Raw genomic sequence first — 22,454 nt, 5'->3', positions numbered from 1 at the left:
TAAGGAATCAGATAAAATTGAGCATAGGACTGGCCAGATATGGGATGACTTTGACGTAGTTGGCCAGCTTAAATATATTGCAATATATGGACAAACAATCCCTGTTTTGTTTAAAGGGTAAGGCATTTTTTAGTAGCAGTATGCACAAAATGTCGCTGTCTTAAATATATTGATAATGGGTTGAGTGCAGAGGACTCTTGTATTTGACTATTTGCATCCAAGAAGAGACATTCTGTGCGAAACACGAGATTCCGGCCATTTTTCTCTTGTCCATCCCTGAGCTTCTGTGAGAAGCGCTGTTTCACAGGTTTTTGTATTTGTTTATATGCAATCTCAACAGGTCGGATTTTTAGATTCAGACTTTTCCATCCCCGGGGTTTAATACATTTCAAAAAATTTGTGGTTTTTTAAAAGTCCAATTTTATTAAAAAAGAACGTACTGAAAAGCCAAATGATACATGATAAGCTTTTCTAAGTATGGTGTAAATTGGCCTGCTAGTAATATGAAATTAAATGTACTGATATGGGAAAATTAAATATGATTAATTTTTTTTCACATATTTTCCTTATTGCTTACAGTATATGTGCTCAAACAAGTTAGTTTGCGATTTAACACTTTTCTTCAATACATGCTCATTAAAACTTCGGTTAGTAAGTTTAGCCTGCTCTGATGATGAATTGCCACCTCCAGAAAACCCTACAATTAACACCTGGTTTAATGGCACTAATCCCAGGGTTCCCTTGTTGGGTTTAGTGATGTATACACTAATGCTGACAATGACATCATGCCCCAGTGATGCAATATGAAAATATCTGTGCCACAACTTACAAGCAACTTACAATATCAGTATCTTATTTGTGTTGTATGATCTTTTGCATTTGCCTACAATGTCACTTTAATTTTGAGGGAAAAAAACTGTATGGTGGGTAAACAACATGGCAATTCATGTTTGAAATTCGCTCATCATATGGACCACTGCGTCAATAAATGAGCCCTCTAGTGTGTTAATTATACTGCTATGGATATTAAAGAAATGCAAAGTGCAAAACATTGGTGCAGTTCCCAATATTTTTACCCACTATGCAACATTATTTTACAGAATTCCATATTATTATTATTAATTAATATTACTCTTAATAATATTATTAGTAAATTGTTAGTATTATTAGTAATTAGTATTATTAGTAAATTGGACAAAAATGGGAACAACTTGTGCCTGTAAGAGAACTGGGCTGACACACCATTTTATTGCATTCAATTCATCTGGAACAACATCAAGCATCTATCTAGGGAGCTTACCTACTGGACAAAAGAGATGTTGCTGTAAGTGCAACGCTCCCTTGCACAAAGGCATGGTACATTTTGTGCCTCGTGCACCCAATAAGGTAGCAAAAATGTAATTTTTTGCTGAAGACTATCCATAGAACACATAGCCTATTTTTAGCAATGTACTTAATTTACCGCATTTCTAAATTTGTATTGACTCATTGTATTGATTCCCCGATGGTCATTTGCTTTTGAAAGAAAATCAAAGACAAAAAACAACTAAGTGAAATGAAGATGAGGATCTTCTCTTAGCAACCAATGTGTTATGTTGACCATTTTAAAACATTTTGTAAAGATGCCTGCCCCTTAAAGGAGAAGGAAAGCTCCAAGACAGTTTATTGTCAACAGATTAGCCACAATAGTGCAAGATAGAACGCTATATTTATTCTGCAGAATGCTTTACCATACCTGAGTAAACAGCTCTAGACACTGTCTCTTTGTTTAGGATAGAAGCTGCCATATAAGCTTGGTGTGACATCACTTCCTACCCGAGTCTCTCCCTGCTCACTTACAGCTCTGAGCTCAGATTACAGCAGGGATGGGAAGAGGGAGTGGGAGAGGAGCAAACTGAGCATGCTCAAGCCCTGACCTGGAGGTTTATGCTGAAAACAGGAAGTCTGATACAGAAGCCCATGTGTACACAATAGAAGGAAAGAAATACTGTGTTTCTTTTGACAGAGGACTCAGAGCAGCACTACTTTGAGGGTTTACTGGTGTATTTATATAGACCTTTCTGATAAAGTTTACTTAATTTTAGCCTTTAGTGATGGGCGAATTTATTCGTGTGATTCGCCCATCACTATTAGCCTTTCCTTCTCCTTTAATGTGCTCTTTGTAAGCATTATTTTTATCCACAGATTCTGTGCAATGCAGCTTTGCTTTTATACCTTTCCCTTTTAATGCCAGGGGATCTCTACCATACCTCCCAACTATCCCATTTTTCGCTGGACAGCTCAGCCCAGTCCCAGTTTGTCACTGATAAGTCCTGAGTATCTCTTTGAATAAGTACTGAGTATCTCAATTACAATGTTTCTGAAACTTAATTAAATAAGACACTTTTGGCAGATAGCCCAGAATGCACCTGAATTGCTACTATTTAAGATAATCAAAGATACAATTGTAACTATTTAAGATAAGCAAGTCTCTTGGGAGAACTGACTTGCAGCTTAAAAGAGAATCTCACCTTCATTAGAAAAACTGTAATAATGCATAAAACATGGCCCTAAAACCCCCACATTTTGTAAAATGGTTATTTAGGGGGTGGTCATAAAATGGGAGTGGTCAAACAATTTTTATGGCAGATGTTTTGGCTTACCATTAGTGATGGAGAATCTGACCCATTTCGCTTCGCTGAAATTTTGTGAAACAATGAAAATTTGCTAAAATGCATTGAAGTTTAGGTGCGTCAACAATTGTTTTCACCCATTAGACTCTATGGGCTTTCTTTTTATTATTGAAACTTGCTAAAAAATGTTGCTCATCTTGACTTTTTAAGCCACATTCCCTGCACTGAACTTCACTTTAGTACTGAAGATTAGCCTGAAGCACCTTAGAGGAAGAAAAGCAGAAGACATATTCTGTGCATATTTTAAATATCCATGGGTTGTGATAGAGCTGCATGTGTAAGTGAGAGTGAACAGAGAAAGTAATTTCCAGTAGTATTCTAATTAGTGGTGCAAAGTGTTCACTACATACTGTAGCATCGCCTTTCTTTATTAATAAATGGGTTGAGCCCATAACTGATTTTTTCATGGGTGGTGGCTGCTGTCTGTCTATTTTCTCCCCCATCCCCAGGGTATATGGCTATTGCTCATACATTTCTTGCATCAGTTGCACAAGTGATATGTATGTACCAATACCGTTTTATTTATTGTATTGTATTTTTTCTATGCTCAGAAAATTTAAAATGGAAGCCTCCATAGCCAAGAACCTCTCAGACACAGGCTCAGTAAACCGTGAACAGGATGAAATACATTCCTTGTGCAAAGTTGCAACTGAATCTTTCAAAAACGATGACATTCAAACAGCACTGGGGAAATTCAAAAAGGCGTATATGCTATCCTGTAAGGTGCCTGACAAAAAAATCCAAAAAGTATGTTTATTTAATCTTGGGGCAGCCTACATTTGTGTTGGAAAACCAAAGAAAGCCCTAAAGTGTCTTCTTAAATCAACAACTGACAGTGGAGCAGAAGACAGAACTGGTGATCTGTTTTTCAACTTAGCGGTCGCCTATGATGAAATGAAAGAACATGGAAAAGCAGTGAAGTTTTATGAAAAAGCCATCAATGAATATGGATTGAGTGAAATAAATAACATTTCAGATGCGCTGATCAAGCTTGGTTACTGCTTTGTCAGCCTTGGGAACCTTCCCTCAGCAGCACATTCATTTAGGCTTGCAGGTCATTCATATCAAAAGATTGATTACATGGAAGATACTGCAATGGCCATGAGAGAGGCAGCAAATTATATGATAAAGAGCAAAACCTTTTCAAAGACTGAAATTCTCCAGACCTTGGATTCTTGTTTAGTGTGGTGTAAAAGACTGTCAGACAAGCAGCTACTGGGTAAGTCTAAATAAATATCAATATTATTTAGTTATTCGCCAAATGACATTCGTGTGTTATTCTTGGTAAGTAATTTTAGTTTTAGTTCACAACTTTTTTGAGGAGTCAAGTGCCTTTTCTAGCTGTCTACATGCCTAAATTTGAAACACATTGTTATGAAAAATAAGATTGTTGCTTTAAAGGAGAAGGAAAGTCTTCTTGCACTTGGGGGTGCCAAATGTTAGGCACCCCCAAGTGATTGTATTGACTTACCTGAAACCCCAGGGCCGGTGCTCCTATCAGCAGAAAACTGCACCTGGTCAGGGTTATTCCAGTGAGCACCACGGAGCGATCCACTTCCATTTTCCTCTTTCTTTGCACTGCTGCGCACGCAAAGTAGAACGAAAAGCAGAACTTTAACGTAAAAGTCGACTATTTCGTTCTACTGAGCATGCGTCTACCCCAGGAAATTTGAAGAAAGAAGAAGCCAGAAGAGGATCGCTCCTAACATTTGGCATTCTCAAGTGCAAGACGACTTTCCCTTTTCTTTAAATAAATACTGCACAATAATAATAATAATAATTTCCCAAGTTAAAAAAAGTGTAGAAATCTTTTTTCCTTTTGGTTTTGCCGGTACCATATGTGACTCCATATTGCTTACATAGTTGTGATGTAAATGATTAAAGAAAATACATTTGCAATACATAAATAGACACTCCACACCATAGAATTTAAGAAATTGTTCTTATGCTCTGCCTTTTATTTATTGAAGTGTAAGTGCACCAATCCTCGTTTTGGTTACGGCTGTCCTGATAAAAAGTGGTTGAGGCGAGCACTCAGAGAGCAGGACTGCCGTGATCAAGTTTTTAATTCATGACTGCATAATTATGTAACCACTTTTTATAGACACTTCACACCATATGTGTAATATACTTAGTCAAGTTTATTGCTGATTAAGTTTTCTATAACATGTAAACTTACAATGTACTACCATTCCACTCTAATACTACTTGTTCTTTCTCTGTACATTTTAATAAACAGAATTGAGAAAAAAAAATCTGAAACTGTTCTTTTTTACCACTTGAAAAAATAAAACCAAAATCCTTTCTAGCCCTAGACTCAATGCTTTGATTGAAATTCCACCAACCAACCAGAATTTACACAGCAAAATAGTGTGACTATGAAATGCATAAGGCCTAAGTATTTGTGTTTGCGTGTGCTATTGTAGCTTTTGTTTGTCTTGTGCTTTAGGGATGCTTTATAACCACCTGGGCCTGCATTATGCTGAAACGGATTGCTTCAGCCAAGCCAGAAAATGTTTCTATGAAAGTATGAATCTGTGCAGAGGTACACAATTCTCTGTTAGAAAAATGGCTGTGTTACTGCAAAACCTGGGAGCAGTGGACAATGCTCTTAACCAGTATGAAAAATCTCTCAGGTGCCATGCAGAAGCTGCAGATATGTATGGTAGGTACTCAAATCACATTCATTATGTACTATATGTTGTTACATTTAAAGAGCCCTTTACCATGTGTTCAGTTATGAGAAGTATTGCAAATTCTGTTTTTAAAATAATATTAAAATATATTAAATCAAGGTTCTGCTTTTTATAGACAATAAAGGAAACTACACAGATATCTGCAAACTAATATGTACCCCAATGGGCCTTATTTCACTTTGTATACAATTTGTATACATGACCATAGGGACACAGAAGGCCCCATATTCTGTACTTCATTACTTATTCAGTTCAATTATTATAATACAAATTCATTGGCTATACAGATAGATGTTAATTTGGGAGATTTTTTGAAATACAGGAAAATAGTACATTGATTAGTCCTAGTGAAAACTGAACAAGAGATCAGAGAAAGAACATTAGTACTGATCGGCCAAAATGGCAACCCAAGACAGCCTTTGACCCCACTAGCAAATGCATTAAGTCATGCCATAGTGTTCCTTATGTATAATAAAAATGTAGTAGAAGAACCTTTTATCACAGTCAATTACTGTGTTTATTTAGAAACAGTTAGCCTTTGGACATGCATGTCTTTTCTCAGGGATGAGGCCAGGGTGCTCTGAGAAGGAGTAGAAGAAGGTAAAATGGTTAGCATTCCGTAGCATAAACCATACTAATCTGCAGCAGTGTTGTATGGATACTGCCAGTACAGCATGGTGTAGTATTGGTGACCTGCCATGAATAAAATTCATAAAATAAATAAATGTTATGCTCTGGTGTATGCATTCAGCTTTGTATCCGATATGTTCTTTTTTATTTAGGAACTCTGGGTGAAAGAAATGCACAGGGACAGTGCCTATGCAACTTGGCCTTTGCCTACAGCCAACTGAGAAACTATAAGATGGCAGAATTCTACTACCAACAGGCAATGAATGCATTTGTGGATGCAGGTAAAGTTGCAAGATATTAGTCAAAATAATACTCAGAAGCTGCACTTCTTAATAAATTCATAATTCGTGTTATAGATGTTAACATTGCATTCATTTTATTAAGACATCTGTTTAAAGGGATTCTGTCATGATTTTTATGATGTATTTTTTATTACTTAGGGGCAGATTCACTAACTTCGAGTGAAGGATTCGAATGAAAAAAATTCGAATTTCGAAGTATTTTTTGGGTACTTCGACCATCGAATTGGTTAAATTCGTTCGAATTCGAACGAAATCGAACGATTCGAACGAAAAATCTTTCGACTATTCGACCATTCGATAGTCGAAGTACTTTCCCTTTAAAAAAAACTTCGACCCCCTACTTCGGCAGATAAAACCTACCGAAGTCAATGTTAGCCTATGGGGAAGGTCCCCATAGGCTTGCTAACCTTTTTTTGATCGAAGGATTTTCCTTCGATCGTTGGATTAAAATCGTTCGATTCGAAGGATTTAATCGTTCGATCGAACGAAAAATCCTTCGATCGTTCGATCGCAGGATTAGCGCTAAATCCTTCGACTTCGATATTCGAAGTCGAAGGATTTCAATTCGAGGGTCGAATTTCGAAGTATTTTTAACTTCGAAATTCGACCCTTAGTGAATCTGCCCCTAAATGTCACTGTTTACACTGCAAATAATTCACTCTAATATATAAAATGTAATTCCTGAACCAGCAAGTGTATTTTTTTTAAGTTGTAATATTGGTGTGTAGGCAGCCATCTCAGGTCATTTTGCTTGGTTATGTGTTTTTAGAAAGAGCCAGCACTTTAGGATGGAACTGCTTTCTGGCAGGCTGTTTTCTCTACTCAGTTTAACTGAATGTGTCGCATTGGGACCTGGCTTTTTCTATTGAGTGCTATTTTTAGATCTACCAGGCAGCTGTTATCTTGTGTTAGGGAGCTGTTATCTCGTTACCTTCCCATTGTTCTGTTGTTAGGCTGCCGGGGGGGAGGCGATGATATCACTCCAACTTGCCGTACAGCATTAAAGAGTGACGAAGTTTATCAGAGCACAAGTTACATGACTGGGGGCAGCTGGGACACTGACAATATGTCTAGCCCCATGTCAGATTTCAAAATTAAATATAAAACAATCAGTTTGCTCTTTTGAGAAATGGATTTCAGTGCAGAATTCTGCTGGAGCCGCAATATTAACTGATGCGTTTTGGAAAAAATATTTTTTGTCCCCTGACAGTATCCCTTTAATATTAGCTTAGTCAAGCAGCCAGTTATTAGTTCATTTTGTGCAAGTATGTCCTTATCCTCCAGATACAATGGATTTATTTAGCATCATCATGATTGGTTCAGGTCTTCTACATATTTAGCACATAATTTTTTTTCTGGGTTAATGCCATCTGGAACTAGTCCAAATGCTTTTTATTTTCTCAAAAGTGTTGTGGAATAAAGCACACTGTCAAAAATATGTTCTTACCTTTAGATAAGTTTTACTTTATGACTTTATGTTACTTCTTTCAGTATCTGCTATATAAATGAATATCAAAATGGTAGACATCAAAATGACCCCATGGCTATCTGTGAAAATAACTAGGTTCCAAAGGCACATGCCATATGTTTTGACCAGTCAAACTTTAGTAATAATAGAGATTGTTCTTTGTTGTCAAGGAGAACATCTGAAGCTGCCTTATTTTCACAGCAGTCTATGTGGAGTAAAATATATGTATGGTATAACTAAACAAAATTCATAATATTTAACTCTTGGTTGTTGCTGTTCTTGATATGAGACACAGAAGAGGGACTTGTGACTCACTACAGGTAGCTAACCTACAACTTCTGTCAGTCCCTAGCAACCAAATGGGAGTTCCTGGTTTCAGATAATATTATCATAAGAGAAACGCAGAAGGAGTATTTGTCAAGCTGCCTATCTGACTCATTTGTCCTATAGATTCGATTTATCCTACATGAAACACACATAGGACAAACTGAAATAGTCTTGAAATCCCCCTGAGCTACATATCATTACCGTAAGGCCTATGCTACACATTGAAATTATAAAATGTAATTTGTCTCTCTGTAAGAGCATAAAATACTGCTTGACACACAGAAAACAATGAAATGTATCTCTAGCCATGTGAAAGTGTCAGCTATACATCGTATGGTGTCACATAAGGCTTAATAATCCTAATAGAAGTTACCAAATTCTACACCTAAATCTTTTTATGCCCCCCAAAACTCTGATATGATGTATTCCTTCAGTACTAGCACATTTTTATATTGGGTATAGTATTTTTTTTCCTCAAGGGTCACTTGTATTTAAAGGGGAACTATAGCAAAAATGAAAATATAACATACTGAAATAAGAAACTTTCTAAATACAATCAATTAAACATTCTGTACCATTTCTGAAATAATCAGGTTTGTCTTCACTATTCCTCTATCAGCATGTTTCTCCTTGTTCTGTCATTCAGGAGTTGGGTGTCAGATGACTGATCCAATATATCTTATAGGTGGGCTCTTTTTCCTAGAAGATGTATTAGAGCTCACTCTATTAAAATCACCAGACCAATTTACTTACCTCTGAAGTTGCGACAGCGTTGACTTCATCGCACTTCGCCGCACTTCGCCAGGCGTAGATTCGCCATGGCTGCGCAAATTCACGAAGATCCGAAGTTGCGCACAAGTTACAGATCTTTTGCGAAGTTGCGCTAGCGATGTTATGATCAGCAGTTCGAAGTTACGCTAGCAATTTGGAAATTTGCGTACAGCTTGCAGTTAAAGTACAATGGGCATATATGCAGCAGCAAACACATTACACTTCACAAGGCCAGGAAACTTTAATAAATGTTTTCTAATGCCCTACACATGTGCCCACAGAATCATTTAGGTGCCACGTGTTATCAAATGTAGGGGGGAAGGAGGGTACCCTAAAAAAATTTTCGATCTTCTTCAGCCTATTACCCTATAAAAAGTAAAAGATGCCAGCGTGTTTTTGGGAAAAATTTCAACTTTTTTTTTAACCAATCCCTATCTACTCTATTGCAAAGCCTGGTGCAAGAGGTAACGTTCACGTAAATCCTCAAGTTAGTGAATTAGCGCAGTTACGTCCCTTCGCCATATCGCAACTTCGTCCGGCGTAAGGGTGCTAAGTAGCACTAGAGTAGGTCCCCTTCACTAGCGAATTTACGCCAACACCCGTTGGCGTAAATCGGCGAAGTGACAAAATGACATCATGCTGGTGAATTTTCCCTAGCGTTAGCCACTTCGTCCTTTAGTCAATTTGCCCCCCAATTTGCCCCCTACAAGCAGAATTTGTGCAAAAGGCAGTTATTTTGTTAGATTTTGTTTACTGGAATCAGGTATTGAGTGAGCTCTAATACATCTGTTAGGAAAGGGAGCCTTCCTATAAGATATATTTGGATAATTCACCTGACACCCAACTGCTGCATGAAGAGAAAATGAAGAGAAACAGATGCTGAGAGAGGAATAGTGAATATAAACTTGATGATTTTTAGAAACAATTAATCATTTTTAATTGATTGTATTTAGAAAGTTACTTACTTCAGTATGAGGAAGCTTATATTAAATTTTCATTTTTGCGAAAGTTCCCCTTTAAGGGGCCAACTTCCCTGTGACTAGTAATGGTGGTAATAAAGGAACACAGCAACAAAACTCAAACCAGTTCAATTTTGCTCTCATTCACCTTCTCTTCTGTTTTGTCCCTTCCTTCACCTTCCTCTTGTCTTTTCTACCCTCCTCTCCCATATGTTATGCTCTTCTCATTATATTCTGCTTCTCTCCTACTACTTTCTTCTTGCCAGGAAAGGTGTTTTCCATCTAAATTATAGGGATCCTGTCATGAGTATTGTGGTGTAGTTTTAATAAACTATGTACATTGCAATAAATTGCAATAATTTTATTCCTGAACCAATAAATATATATATATATATATATATATCATCATCATCATCATTTATTTATATATCGCTGTCAAGATGCGCAGTGCTTTTATAAATATATATATATATATATATATATATATATATATATATATATATATATATATATATATATATATATATATTCATATTGTCTTTAGGCTCAGTCAGCTATTATGTTCCTATTATGTATTCTATGTAATATTGGTAAGTAAGCAGCCATCCCAGGTCATTGTGCCTGATCCTTTGCTTTCAGAAAGAGCCAACACTTCACAATGGAATTGCTTTCAGATAAGCTAATTTTTCTCCTACTCAAATTAACTTATATTACTTGGGTGAGATGGATTTGGGTGTTTTTTGAGTGCTGTTCTCATATGTACCACTAGGCCATGGGAGCATTTTTAGCAATCAAGGAGCTGTTATCTTGTTACCTTCCCATTCTTCTGTTGATAGGCTGCTTGGGGGAAAGGAAGGGGAGTGATTTTACGCCAACTTGCAGTACAGCAGTAAAGAGTTACTGAAGTTTATTAGAGCATAAGTCACATGACTAAAGGAACCCAGGAAACTAAGAACATGTCTTGTCCCAAGTCAAATTTCTAAATTAAATATAAAAAAAATAGTTTTCTATTTTAATATATGGTTTTCAATACAGGATTAACTAGTGATACACCAAATCCACTATTTTGGATTCCACCGAACCCCCGAATCCTTCACGAAAGATTCTACCGAATACCAAACCAAATCTAAATCCTAATTTGTGTATGCAAATTAGGGGAGGAAAGGGAAAAACATTTTTTACTTCCTTGTTTTGTGACAAAAAGTCACGCAATTTCCCTCCCCACCCCTAATTTGCAAATTCAAATTAGTATTCGGATTCGGTTTGGCCAGGCAGAAGGATTCGGCTGAATCAGAATCCTGCTGAAAAAGGCAGAATCCTGTCCGAATCCCGAACTGAATCCATGATTCGGTGCATCCCTACTACAGATGCATTTGATAAAAACATTTTCCCATTGCAGAATCCCTTTAACCATAGGCCAGTGCAAGACATAATGTCATAATACAAAAATATAATTTGACAATGATAAGCCTATGATATAAAATTGCACTACAGGCATAGGAGGATACTTTCATGGTCTATTAAAAGGCCTGCCTTTTGGGAAAAAAGTTTTAAAAAGTACTAGAACCCTCTGGATCAGAATCCTCATTTTCCTATTGAGGGGATGCACCTGAATGTTACACAAGAGTGACATCAATAATTGTTTATTTTTCTGGTGTCCCACAAAGGGTCTTTATAAATCCACATAAACCAACCTCAGGGGCTGCTTTATGTTTTGTATGCAAAAAGTGTCCAAAACTGTAAGCTAATATACAGTTAAGCATGCAGAAGAGAGCAATGTACATTGCTTTCAGAAAGAGCCAACACTTTACAATGGAATTGCTTTCATATAAGCTAAATTTTTTCCTAGTCAAATTAACTGAAATGACTTGGGTGAGATGGATTTGGGTGTTTTTTGAGTGCTGTTCTCATATGTACCACTAGGCCATGGGAGCATTTTTAGCAATCAAGGAGCTGTTATCTTGTTACCTTCCCATTCTTGTGTTGATAGGCTGCTTGGGGGAAAGGAAGGGGAGTGATTTTACTCCAACTTGCAGTACAGCAGTAAAGAGTGACTGAAGTTTATTAGAGCATAAGTCACATGACTAAAGGAACCCAGGAAACTAAGAACATGTCTTGTCCCAAGTCAAATTTCTAAATTAAATAAAAAAAATTGTTTTCTTTTTTAATACATGGATTTCAATACAAGATTCTGCTGGAAGAGCACTATTAACTAGTGATACACCAAATCCACCATTTTGGATTCCACCGAACCCCCGAATCCTTCACGAAAGATTCTACCGAATACCAAACCTCATTTTCCTATTGAGGGGATGCACCTGAATGTTACACAAGAGTGACACCAATAATTGTTTATTTTTCTGGTGTCCCACAAAGGGTCTTTATAAATCCACATAAACCAACCTCAGGGGCTGCTTTATGTTTTGTATGCAAAAAGTGTCCAAACCTGTCAGCTAATATACAGTTAAGCATGCAGAAGAGAGCAATGTACATTGCTCTTAAACTCTGGGAAGTGTAAGCTTAGGTGATCCACAACAGTAATGGTATAGACGGAGAGCTTTGGACTATGAAAAAGAATCGTAATTTCTGTTGTACAACGTAGATCTATATTAAATGGCTCATAATAGTGCACACCAGTATATATAAACTGTAAAAGCTGAGTTAACTTCAGAGAACATTTCATCATCGTAATACTGTTTGCCTTTTTGACAGGTGATTTGCTGAAACAGTGTCAAGTCAGTGAGGGACTGGGTGCCACACATTTTTGCCTAGGTAACCCAGATCAGGCCATATTCTACTACAAACAAGCTCTTACTCTGTTTGGAAAGTCAAAGGTAATTTCTGTTTGCACAACTTGTTTGTTTTGCATAGTAAACAGTAAAGATTGTGTGAGGACTCTGATGCAGTGCATTTTATATTTCGAGAAAATTGTTTGCTGACTTTCGATCTAAATATGAATCTATTGTGGGCCAATGCAGTAGTCCATAAAAAATATCTAGACTGGTCTGGCCTTTCCACATATGCTAAACCTTATGTATTTGTCATCTTTACAATACGATATTTAAATGCGTGAAAATGTATGTGATCTTAAAAGAGAAAATACGTGCATGATTCAGCTGGAAATCATTGCCATTCACATTAATTAATGATCTTTCACATATTTGTATGCTCCTGTTTATTTTAAAAAGGCTGGCTGAGTGCAATCAGTTTCCCAATGAAACAACTATTACCTCCCATTGGTGTCCTTCTCAGACGCACAAACAGGAATTCTGGATGCCAGGAGTACTTGAACCAATAATAAATGATCATTTATCCCACAAAATAAAGTATTCACATAGTATCACTGATAGAATTGAGAAAAGAGGTCACAGTAATATACAGTTGCAAAGCATATCACACACTCCCCTGAGGACAGACTTTGCAGGAACTCACTTCATCTCTGTGACACCCTTTAGTGAATTTGTTCACCTCCAATTTTAAACTCCAGAGAAATTCTCTGATCTGATTTCATTTTCACCATAATCCCTACATTTACAGGAACTGGGAGAGATACTTCCAATCTATCACTCCTATTTTGGAGCTCAGAATTGCTATTTATAGCTCAATCTATCTGACTATTAGGGCTTTAGCACTTGGGCAGATTCGGGGAGATTGTCGCCCCGAAGAAGTGGCGATTAGTTGACAGGCGACTAAATCTCCCCGAATCTGCCCGCGTGCTAAAGCCCATTCCTAGAGTGTGCTAAAACAAGAGCTCACCTACAGATGAAGCCACTTTAGTTTGTGTGTTTTTTTTAAATTTGGGTAGTTTATTGAGTGAATAAAAGCAAGTAATTTACAACAAATAAACAAAACAAGGGAAGATACAGTGTTACATGTTACACGTCTAAATATAGCAAAGAGAAAAAGGCATAGCATACATCAGACATTCCGTCATAGCTTGACTTAAACTGCTATAGGTTGCCTTGGGTGTTGGGGGTAAATGTCGGTCCAGGGACCCCAAATTCTATCAAATTTGGTGGGGATTCCCTTTTTTAGGTACATTAAAAACTCAGTATTGCAGGTGTCCTGCATTATCACTTTCCAAGTAGAGAAGGTAGGAGGAGTCACAGCTCTCCAGTTCTGAGTGATTAATCTTTTAGCTAGTAATAATGCCTCAAGGAGAAAGAGTGTCTGGTATTGATTTAACTTAAGGTCTTGTATTATGGGCAAGACACACATTTTAGGTGTTCTGGAAATTGTCACCTGTAGCACCCCCTCTAAAGTATCTAGTACTTCCCTCCAGTATAAAGTAAGTTTAGTTCAGCTCCACAGCATGTGTATCAACGTTCCCCTGTCCAAAGCATACCTAATGCAAAATCCAGGGTGTTGGCATTAATCTAGTGGAGTCTGACAGGGGTGTAGTAAGCCCAGTGGAGAATATATAACTGAATCAGCCATAACCTATAATTGGGGGATACTAACTTCTTGCCATTCCTCATCTAGGATTGAGCCCACATCCACCTCCCATTTACTTTGTAGCCCATCTAGTTTCTGTGCACTTCTTGTAGCAACTTAGCATATAATATTGTGACCAGACCTTTTGTATGTCCCCTCTTGATGTATACCAAAAGGGAGTGTGTGGACAGTGATATGTCGTGACACTTGTGTGTGACACTGAGTGCACGGCTGAGCTTGTGAAATGTCTGCCATTGATTGTGTGGAATCTGGAATTGGTCTTTCAATTTGCAAAAGAGATTAGTTTACCATCGTGCCACACATCCCCTAAAGTAGTCACACCACGGTCTGACCAAAGACTCATTGGGCCTAACTTTACCAACTGGGGATAGTCATGGTTATTCCATATTGGCGTAAGTGGGTCCGTGACAGGGGATTTAATAAGTGTATTCACCATTTTCCACACCTTATGGAACCTTAAGGAACTGAATTATGCAATCCTTCCATAGTTTGTGTGTTTGACACAGAATAACGAAACCCTGATATCCCACTTATCCCATTTAACACAGAAAATTGTGTCACAGTATACCATCTAATTATATAGTTCACCATTAGTGAACAATGGTGCTTTGGTATGCTAATGAAAAAGTTAAATGCATTAAATGAGTTAAGATGACTGTAGATAACACTGTTTCTTCTTATTATTTTGAGTCATGACGCATTTAATATACAAATCCAAGTGGCTTCATCTGTACCATTGTCTACATACGTCATTGATAGGGTCCCTGTTCCCTGACTTCACTAAGGGATTAACTCCACTAGGGCCTTCCTTTATTGGAGCCTTGCTGTCCCAGGCTCCCCAGCTGCATCCACTCCATCCTGAAGTGGAAGTCCAAAGAGGAGAAGCAACCTGCTCTTACTTATTATATCAAAGTCAAAATAAGTTTGTCACAACCCACCCAGATCCGTAGGGAACACATCCCAACCAGGTATCAAGGATATAGGTATTAGTACTTCCTAAAAAAAATACAATAGAACCCCCATTTTACGTTTTTCAGGGGACCAGAAAATAATTATGTAAAATCCAGGAAAATGTAAAATGCATAATATATAGGTGGGACCACAAAACAACAATGTAAAATGAGGGAAAACTTAAAATCAGGGGATGTAAAATGGGGGTTCTACTGTAGAGGGATTTCCCAGTCAGGGCTAACACTGGGATAAATTGCACCAAAATCCTGGTTGCATCTGCTTTATTTGGTGCATGGTGCAAAGTATAAGGCACAGGGATGTCAGCGAGCCCTAGAATAAACACCTGCCTTCAGGAGATATTACACAGGACTGCTTTGCACATATTGTATCTCACACTAATGCCTTTTCAGTTGATTCAAGCATCACCACACCAGAAATGACACAATTCACAGCCACACTGGCACAATAGAAACACAGCTACACCTTGATTTACCAGCATATCAGCATTAAGTTGCTTGCAAGTTACAGCCATATTACTTGGCCGGTACCCACAATTTACTATAATTTGGGGAAATATTGCTTTGTTGAAAAAAAAAAATGGCACATTTAATTTATACTTTTGTGATGAACCTTTGATGCATTATTTATTACTGATATGTAATTGAAATGCACAAGTAATGCACCAATCGTAATGCACTTTGTATATCCATAGTATACAGTACATGAAAATTAAAAGCATTAGCTGCGAACAGTGAAGTGCTATTATTGGCCCAGTACTGTTATTTTCTGCTCTGCATCAAGATACTCATAGCTGGACTGGAAGTTTTATTTCCATAGTGGTAGGATTATTAAAACACAAATTAACCTATTGTAAACATTTGATATCCCTGAGTACCTAAGCTTTGTCCACAATAGATTTGTATATTTAACCATCTTATCTGGGTGATAACAGGCCTACTGTGGTGGGAATTCTTTTATGCAGCAAACTATACGCATTGTCATTTCAGATAAATCATACCTAATAGGATTGTTATGAATTAAATGTATCAGCATGCTATCAGTGTTATGCCTAATCAGCCAGCTGAAAATAACAGTATCTCAGCAGCGCCACTTACTTTGGCACTCTCAGATGAATGGCTAAGAATACCATGACCTCATAGCAAAGCATGTTGGTTATTACTGGGCCTCGCATTGCAGCAACTCAACAAGAAACAATTCTACAGAGGTACTGTATATAACAGATACATAGAAATAAACACCTTCCTGGCCCAGCAAAACAACAGTATGAATTCATATTATTATTTTTCTTTTCACCATCTCAGGGCTAAGCATAGCTTTTATGTCTGTCTTTTTAGATGAAAAATCTAGGAGCATTATAGCAATTTATTCTCACATGTCTCTTATATGCTGGTTTTCCTCAGGGTGAGGAGAAGAGACTGGAACCAGTTATTTTTAAATTCCAAACTAGGGGTTTCATACATACCATGTGTTCTGCCTAAAACCCTTTTTGTAAAATAACCCCCATTATACACTAAAGACTGAGACTTACCCACTAGGGGCCAGAGCACTATGTTGATTGGTTTTCCAAATGCAGACTGGCTTTACACTTATTTGCGCAAAGTGTTTTCCAATCAGCATATATAGAGCTAAAACAGATCCACTAGAAAATCATTTCAGTTTCACAGGGCCACGGGGTTCATCACCCTGGAAACATGAATGCACATTTAAAATTTGGCAGGAGGCCATTGTTGCTCATGATCCCAAATTCCAAATCCTATTTTTTGCAATTTCAGGAGACTCTGCTCAGCAATGTGCACTCAGACATATTGACAAACCATCATCTTCTTGTATTACTGAGAATAACTAAACTAAAATGTGACAATTACCACTAGAGTTTAACAGTCCATAATGGGGTATTATATGTATTATATATATATAATTCCATAATGGGGTATTATATATATATATATATATATATATATATATATATATATATATATATATATATATATAAATATATATATATATATATATATATATATATTCATATTGTCTTTAGGCTCAGTCAGCTATTATGTTCCCAGTAAACAGTGTTCCCAACTTAAAGCTTTAAAATACATAACTGCCACAAGAAGGCACACTTCATACAGTTCTCTTTGAATATGAAGCTACTGTATGGAATAACACTGTTTATTGTGTAAGCCACCAGATATCTTCTAACTTTATTTCCCAGCAGATAATGAAATATATTGCCTTTAACTGATTATGCAGAATGAGATGTCACAGTTTTCATGTATGGCCCGAATGTATGAGGCAATAAATTAGCTGTATCAAACAGAATGACAGGTCTGATTTATTTGATACAATCATAGAGGACTTTCACTAGGGAGCAAGGGGATTACTAAATTAGTGATCCAGTCTCCCTAAAGGTGGCCATAGACTCATCGCCAAACGAGTGGATCTTTCCCCGATATGCCACTAACGGCATGACTATATCGGGGGTAATTCGAACGTTCGGCCGTATGGCCGAACGATCGAATTACGATGCGCCAAGGGGCACCGATGGGTCGGTCGGTTAAAAATCAAACCTTCCCGATCGATATCGTGGCCAGATATCGATCGGGAAGACCCGTCAGAATCCCCCATACACGGGCAGATAAGCTGTCAAATCGGTCCAAATGACTGATATCGGCAGCTTTATCTGCCCGTGTATGGCCACCTTTAGACAGAAAAATAAGTTTCCTAGCTAAAGTCAGTTCACATTACATGGTATTACCAATACAAATGTATTATAGATGCAGAACACACACATCTTGAATGTTAAGCCATGGCACAGAAATAAACATAAAACGATGTATTATCCAGAGCTTTATTTAAATTCCTCCATGCAGTCCATTAACAACCTTCTATATTTACTTATTTTCTCGTTTGCCTCTTGCTTTATATGGTCTTAATATTTAGCTATATAAGTAACAGTTTCATCTACCGATCCTTTGATGAAAGTTCCTGGAAATTATAGATGACCTTGACAAAAAAAATGTATTTTAAAGGGTGAGTGTTCGATTCACTGTTTAGCCTATAACCTCAAAACCTTTAGCAATAGTGTCTGGTATCTGTACAGTAATCGGCATAATCTGTACCAGGTTTAATAACCTATATAGCAACCAATCGGATGTCTAAAGGTTTGGTCCGAGCAGTGCTTTATAGCGTACACACATACAGCTTCAATCTAGATATTTATTGATGAAGTCAATTTTTTATATGATTGTGAGATTCTTTATTTTACAGGAAACATCTAATATTCCCAGAGAGAGGATTTTGGCCAAACTTACAGATGCCATTAAGTATAAATGACAAATGAACATTCAGCATCAGAGTGAAAACATATCTTGCACAATAGCAGAAGCGAGTCAAAGGTTCTGATAACATGGCTGCTGATAGAAGCAATAAATTAATTTTGATTTTTAGTTCCAGTGAGTGTTTATACCATCACTTACAAAGGACACTGGATATCCCATTATCCATATGATTTAGCTGTCCATTTAGGCAGTGCAAATTTTTGCCAAGATAACCATTCACTAGAAAAAATACTTTATGCTGAGCAGAGCAAAACCGACTCAATGTGTATATATTTGAAGCAAAGCTCATTTGCATACTTCATACTCATTTTCATACTTTTGTACAGTTATGGGACCTGTTATTCAGAATGCTGTGGACCTGGGGGTTTCCAGATAAGGGGGTTTCCATATTTTGGATCTTCATACCTTAAGTCTACTATAAAATCATGTAGATATTAATTAAACCCAACAGGCTGGTTTTGCTTCCAATAATGATTAATTATATCTTAGTTTGGATCAAGTACAAGGTACTGTTTTATTATTACAAAGAAAAAGGAAATGTTTTTTTAAAAAAATTGAATTATTTGATTACAATGGAGTCTATGGTAGTCTTTCAGTAATTTGAAGCTTTCTGGATAACAGGTTTCTGGATACAATTATAAAGAAAAAAGTACCCCGTAGGTAACGCCTTAATCAATATCCAGCATAAGTTAAATCTCTTAGATTTGGTTGAATTAATTAAATAACTTAGTTAAAGTTCAAAATTAATTAATTGATCAACTAATTGGTTTTAAAACAGTTCATAAGTAATATAAAGTGCCAATTAGTGCATAATATCCATTGAGTGTTTTAACCAATTATCACTCTCAAATTAAATAACAATTCATGATTGAGCTCAACCAGAAAAAGTTAAAAAGTTAAAAATGACAAAGTTCATCTAAGGAGTGCAGTCAATTTGGAAAAGGTGCTTTAAATTAAGTGAATTAATATTTAGAACACATCAGAAAATTATACTAAATTAATAAAGTGCTAATATTTGTATAATGATTGCTAGAAATTACATTAATTAAAAAGATCCAATTAGATTAAAATATGACCACAATTGGGTGAGAACAAAACCAATGCTACGGTCAGCAGAAAAGAGAGAGGATATAATGAAATATAAGAGGGTGGAGTTGTCCCAAAGCTAACTGCCTGTTGTTTTCTAAGTCTGGGACACCACAAAGAGGAAGGCAGGACAGGGTAACCAAGACTGTGGCCTTGGTATATTAACTTGCCCTGATCTTAGAGAGACTAAGTTGACCCTAATAAACCACAAATCACCGGCCCCTTAGAATGGAAGGATGATGAATAAGATTAAAAAAAACGTAGCAATAAAGATTAAGTCCAATCCCAGTAAAAACACCAGGAAAAGTGTGAAAAACAAGAATTTAGCGACTCGCCAACGCGCGTTTCGCTTAATAGCTTTCTCAAGGCGAAAAAAAAAAAAAGGTTTCTGGATAACTAATCCTATACCTGTAATTGTTTATAAAATCCCTGAGCCAGTTCCTAGTATGAGCTGGTTGCATAGTTTTCCAAGTCAATCCACAGCTTTGAGCCAATATGGTGCAAGATGCAGTTCCAACTTGTTTCCATCTGATTGGAGGGAAAGGGTTAAAATAGTTGATATCGTAAAAAGATGTACAGGTCACTACTTTATCTTACTCTCTCATGGCCATTTAATCCTGAAAACTTTGGATACTTTATCTATAATTTCATTTACTTTCTTTGGGTGATAGAAACCAAAATTCAATATCTGTCTTTATATAATGAATAGTATTGCACATGCAGCCAGGAGGCAGACAACTCAAAAGCAGTGTTAAGTAAAAAAAAATCTGGCATACCTGGAAGGCTGACTTTGGACACAAATTTATGTGCAGTAATAAAATTAACTCTTACAGCCAACTTTGCTTTGAATATAATGTTTACATCATTTCACACCAGCTGAAATGACACTCAGCTCCTCCCCTCCATTTTTTTAACCCTTACATTTTATTTTAGTTTGTAAGCTCTAAGGGGCAGAATATGTTGATAATAAGTAAGTGTTTATTATTATTATTATTAGTAGTAGTAGTAGTAATAATAATAATAATAAATAATAATAATAATAATAATGCCCGTAATAATTTTTAACTTGCGTGTTTATAAACTAACGGCATTTACATTCAGTTTGCTGGAATTATTGGAAATTGTACAATTATATCTTTGTAAGATGTATCAATTAATACAAACTGTTAATTTTATGAGAAAGTAATAAAAGTAATAAAATTAAATATGAGTGCTGTTTCTATCCTTTTCTGTATTTTGATTAAAAATGAGTGTCTTCACAGGATAAATATATGAATGTAAATTCATCAGTTTAATTGATGAAACTCTCACACTGGCCAACGCTGATTAAATCGAATGTTCTGCCAGCTTACACACCAGTGAACTAAATATACAATATTCACCAAGGGTGCAGTAAGTAAGAGGTCCCACTATCAACCAGTTGTGGCAGTATTTATTATATTGACTGTGATGGACAGCAGAAAACTCCCAAGCCAGCAGCAAAACTAAGTAATGCCCCAAGGTATCCTCAGTTCTCTAAGAACAGATGTCTACTATATAAGTGCAGGGTTTAAAGATATGAAGAATCATATACTGTACCCAGCAGCACTGAAGACCGAGAAGCTTGGTAACATGCAATAAATAATTGACCCTAAGTAACCAAGTATAAGAAACACACAAGAACCCTACTTTTACTTCTCTTTTGCATGTGTCATGCTACTCTTTTCAGTGCTGTGATTATTATCTCTTGCATCATAAGTAAGGTGAAGCCTCACAGTCAATGTGCGTTTTCAGTTGCTGAGTAGGTGCAGGACAGAAAGGCTAATCATTTGAAAAAACAAAACTTAAAAAACTATGCTCAAATGGAAAGGTGCTTGGAATAGGTCAATGTATAATGTACCACGTTTTAAATATGTTACAGTTTCCAGTAAGAATGTAAAGTACCTTGCACAGCTCTCCAGAATTTCACAGTTCAAAACCCCAACCCAATGTCAAACCTTTCATCTGTGTTACAATTTAAAGGCACTTTGTGTGCCTTTGTTACACTGCACAATCACATCTGCCACCCATTTCATATAACATAGACTTTTCTGCCGTCATTACATTGCATATACAGCCATACTTTCCAGACAACCTATCTGTATATGTTAAATAGCAATGGCTGTTGTTGGCTAACCCTTTCTGCATAATGGGCTAGTTTTTAAATTATATTTGTCCCTCTGGCTGAAAATGGAACTGCCAGTGGTTTGTACTCTGTGCACAAAGTGCAAAAAATAATGCACAAAGACAAGGTTTACCTATACAGCTATGGGATCTGTTATCCTGAAACCCGTTAACCAGAAAGCTCAGAATTATGTAAATGCTATCTTCCATATACTCCATTTTATCCAGATAATCCAAATTATTACAAAGGTATTCCCTTTTTCTCTGTAATGATAAAACAGTACCTTGTACTTGATCCCAACTAAGATATAAGTAATACATACTGCAGGCAAAACCAACCAGTTGTGTTTATTTATATATAAATATATAAAAGTATGGAGGAGTGTGTGTGTGGATGCTGGGTTTTCATTTGGAGGGGTTGAACTTGATGGACTTTGTCTTTTTTCAACCCGATTTAACTATGTAACTATGTAACTATTTAATATTTACATGATTTTCTAGTAGACTTAAGGTATGAAGATCCAAATTACAGAAAGATCTATTATCCAGAAAGCCCCAGGACCCGAGTATTCTGGATAACAGGTCCCATGCCAGTAAATCCCATCCTGCAATTTACCAAGTAGAACAAAACAAGCA

The 22,454-nt window shown here is 36.6% G+C and overlaps 1 protein-coding gene across 1 annotated transcript; it reads left to right on the top strand.

The window, feature by feature from the left end:
- The first annotated feature begins 3,228 nt into the window (after positions 1-3,228).
- On the top strand, positions 3,229-18,956 carry LOC121401550 (tetratricopeptide repeat protein 24-like). Its single transcript, XM_041586762.1, has 5 exons — positions 3,229-3,891; positions 5,122-5,337; positions 6,151-6,279; positions 12,538-12,659; positions 18,520-18,956. Exons 1-5 carry the CDS (start codon positions 3,234-3,236, stop codon positions 18,583-18,585), a joined length of 1,191 nt encoding a protein of 396 aa, XP_041442696.1. The 5' UTR covers positions 3,229-3,233; the 3' UTR covers positions 18,586-18,956.
- Positions 18,957-22,454: the final 3,498 nt, after the last annotated feature.

This window comes from Xenopus laevis, chromosome 3L (genome assembly GCF_017654675.1).
Source record: "Xenopus laevis strain J_2021 chromosome 3L, Xenopus_laevis_v10.1, whole genome shotgun sequence".
Lineage (NCBI taxonomy): Eukaryota > Metazoa > Chordata > Amphibia > Anura > Pipidae > Xenopus > Xenopus laevis.
The sequence above is the reverse complement of the archived record's forward strand: the minus strand, read 5'-3'. Positions and strand labels throughout refer to the sequence as shown.